The sequence below is a fragment of the Tachysurus fulvidraco genome, chromosome 14 (genome assembly GCF_022655615.1).
Source record: "Tachysurus fulvidraco isolate hzauxx_2018 chromosome 14, HZAU_PFXX_2.0, whole genome shotgun sequence".
Lineage (NCBI taxonomy): Eukaryota > Metazoa > Chordata > Actinopteri > Siluriformes > Bagridae > Tachysurus > Tachysurus fulvidraco.
The window spans coordinates 23,581,110-23,583,609 of NC_062531.1; the positions used below are offsets into that span (position 1 = coordinate 23,581,110).

Genomic DNA, 2,500 nt, shown 5'->3' on the forward strand with positions numbered 1-2,500 from the left:
GTCCTTAAAGCATTTAATCCTGTTTAACAGCTCGGTTTGACGAAAGGTCAAGTCGAGTCGACCGGCTTTTATTGTCATTTCAGTCGTATTATGTAGCCGATGCGGTACATAAAACCACACAGAGCTAAGGATTTAAAGTAAGCCGCCATACAAAGTGTGGGATAAAAAAAAAACACAGTGCAAACCGATAATACAAAACAAAACAGAAAGGGTGTGACGGTCACTTTGCACCGGTGTTGTGCTACAGTAGTTACTAAAAACATAGTAACTAGTTAGTCACTAGTGACTTCATTCAAAATGTAACTCAATTACTTTGTTGATTACTTACACCTAAGTGCACGTTTAGTTACTTTTCTAAAGAAATAATGAAAATATTTCCACTTTGAGAAACCCGTCTTGTTCTCGCCTCGACTCGCCGTTACTGCCGCACATACGTGAATAAACGGAAACATGCCCACATTGCGGCGTCTTCTTCGTGTATACAGGTTGGCATCCACCGATCCTACAATGCATCGCTGCTGTAAACAGGTTAGTCTGTAGGCTACACTTCAGGTTAGTCTGTAGGCTACACCTCAGGTTAGTCTGTAGGCTACACCTCAGGTTAGTCTGTAGGCTACACCTCAGGTTAGTCTGTAGGCTACACCTCAGGTTAGTCTGTAGGCTACACCTCAGGTTAGTCTGTAGGCTACACCTCAGGTTAGTCTGTAGGCTACACCTCAGGTTAGTCTGTAGGCTACACCTCAGGTTAGTCTGTAGGCTACACCTCAGGTTAGTCTGTAGGCTACACCTCAGGTTAGTCTGTAGGCTACACCTCAGGTTAGTCTGTAGGCTACACCTCAGGTTAGTCTGTAGGCTACACTTCAGGTTAGTCTGTAGGCCACACTTCAGGTCAGTCTGTAGGCTACACTTCAGGTTAGTCTGTAGGCTACACTTCAGGTTAGTCTGTAGGCTACACCTCAGGTTAGTCTGTAGGCTAGACTTCAGCGTAAAAGCACCATATGGTAACGGTAACGAAGCTAATTTATTTAAAACGTAATGCGTTAGCGTTTTATTTACTGTCAAAAGTAACTGTTACAGTAACAGGTTACCGCCCAACACTGATTGGCATGTTGCTATAATCTGTTGTTATTATTAAAAACGGTTAAAGGAAAACTTCAGTGTTGTATCTGATCTCCAGAATATTGAGATATGTCTGATTACCACAGACTTCAAAAAAAAAAAAGCTAACACAAAAGAGTTTTTGTTCTGAGAAAAGGAGAGAAAACTGTTGACTACAAACTCACTTCCAACGAAGGTCTAAGGGAAGTTTGTTGAATTCGCAAAGAAACTTTATAAAAAAATAAAAATAAAAAATGCAATTCCGTTTAATCCTGCATTTTATTGACGTTTTATCCAACGATAGATAACTAGCATCAACTAAGAATGTACCGAAACGTCTATCAGCAGCCCTTAGATTTGCGTTACGGCTGCGATTAATCTTCTGTTCTTATTTTGTCGGTGCAAACAAACACTGAGATTTTCGCATGTGGACATTTTACACACGTTTACATGGAACAGACAGCGATGCCACTGAAAACACTGGAGCATTCCTTTATAAGAGGAGATGGTTTGAGGAAGGAGGTGGAGCCGGCGCTCGTACTTTGAGATCTCTGTGGACGATGGGAATTTTGCGCAGGTGAAGTCGAGCGACTGCCTCGCACGTGTCGCAGAAGATTTGCAGGACTTCTGACTCGCTAAAGCCGGTCTGCAGTCGCTGGTTCATCAGATTAACCACCTGACCACCTGTACACACACACACACACACACACACACACACACACACACGCACGAATCCATGCTCAAAAAGTCGGAGTGATGGGGGAGTGATTGAGGGGGAGAGAGAAACAGGGAGAGAGGTAGAGAGAGAGTAATGGGGAGTGATAGGGGGGGGGGAGAAAAAGAGAGAGAGAGAGAGAGGTGGGGAGAAACGAAGAGAGAGAGAGAGAGTGATGGGAAAGTGATAGAAGGTGGGAGAGACGGGGGGGAGAGAGCGAGAGGGGGGGGAGAGAAACAAAAGAAGGGGTGAGAGATAGAGTTAAAGAAATGAGGAGAGAGACAGAGAGCGGAGGAGAGAAACAAAAGAAGGCGTAAGAGAGAGCGAGATTCAAGATTTTTATTTGTCACATACAATTATATATAGAGAGGGGGAGGGAGAGAGAGAGAGAGAGAGAGAGAGAGAGAGAGAGAGAGAGAGAGAGAGAGAGAGAATCTAAGCAGTAAGTGCTGACCTCTACAGAAGTCCATTAATATCAGAACTTCCCAGACGTCTCCTGACCCCACGGCGGTGATACTGGAGTCCAGGTAGCCGACTATATTTTTGTTTCCCACCAGATCCCTCTGTAAACAAACACACAAACACAGACGAGCAATAATGATGATGATGATGATGAGCTCCTGCAGCTGTCAGCTCCTGTTAATGACTTACAGTCTGAGCCGGATGAGTCGTGGGCGTAAAGGTGTC

General features: G+C 44.3%; 1 protein-coding gene across 11 annotated transcripts in view; it reads right to left on the reverse strand.

Moving 5' to 3' along the window:
• aak1a (AP2 associated kinase 1a) overlaps positions 1-2,500 on the reverse strand; it is a 39,999-nt gene that overhangs the window by 26,415 nt on the left and 11,084 nt on the right. For all 11 annotated transcript variants that reach the window (XM_027151507.2, XM_047823010.1, XM_047823015.1 and 8 more), the window contains 2 exons: positions 2,268-2,376; positions 1,640-1,782 (listed from right to left, as the gene is read on the reverse strand). In XM_027151507.2, coding sequence (XP_027007308.2) covers positions 1,640-1,782; positions 2,268-2,376 — 252 coding nt within the window. The remainder of the gene's footprint in view (positions 1-1,639; positions 1,783-2,267; positions 2,377-2,500) is intronic.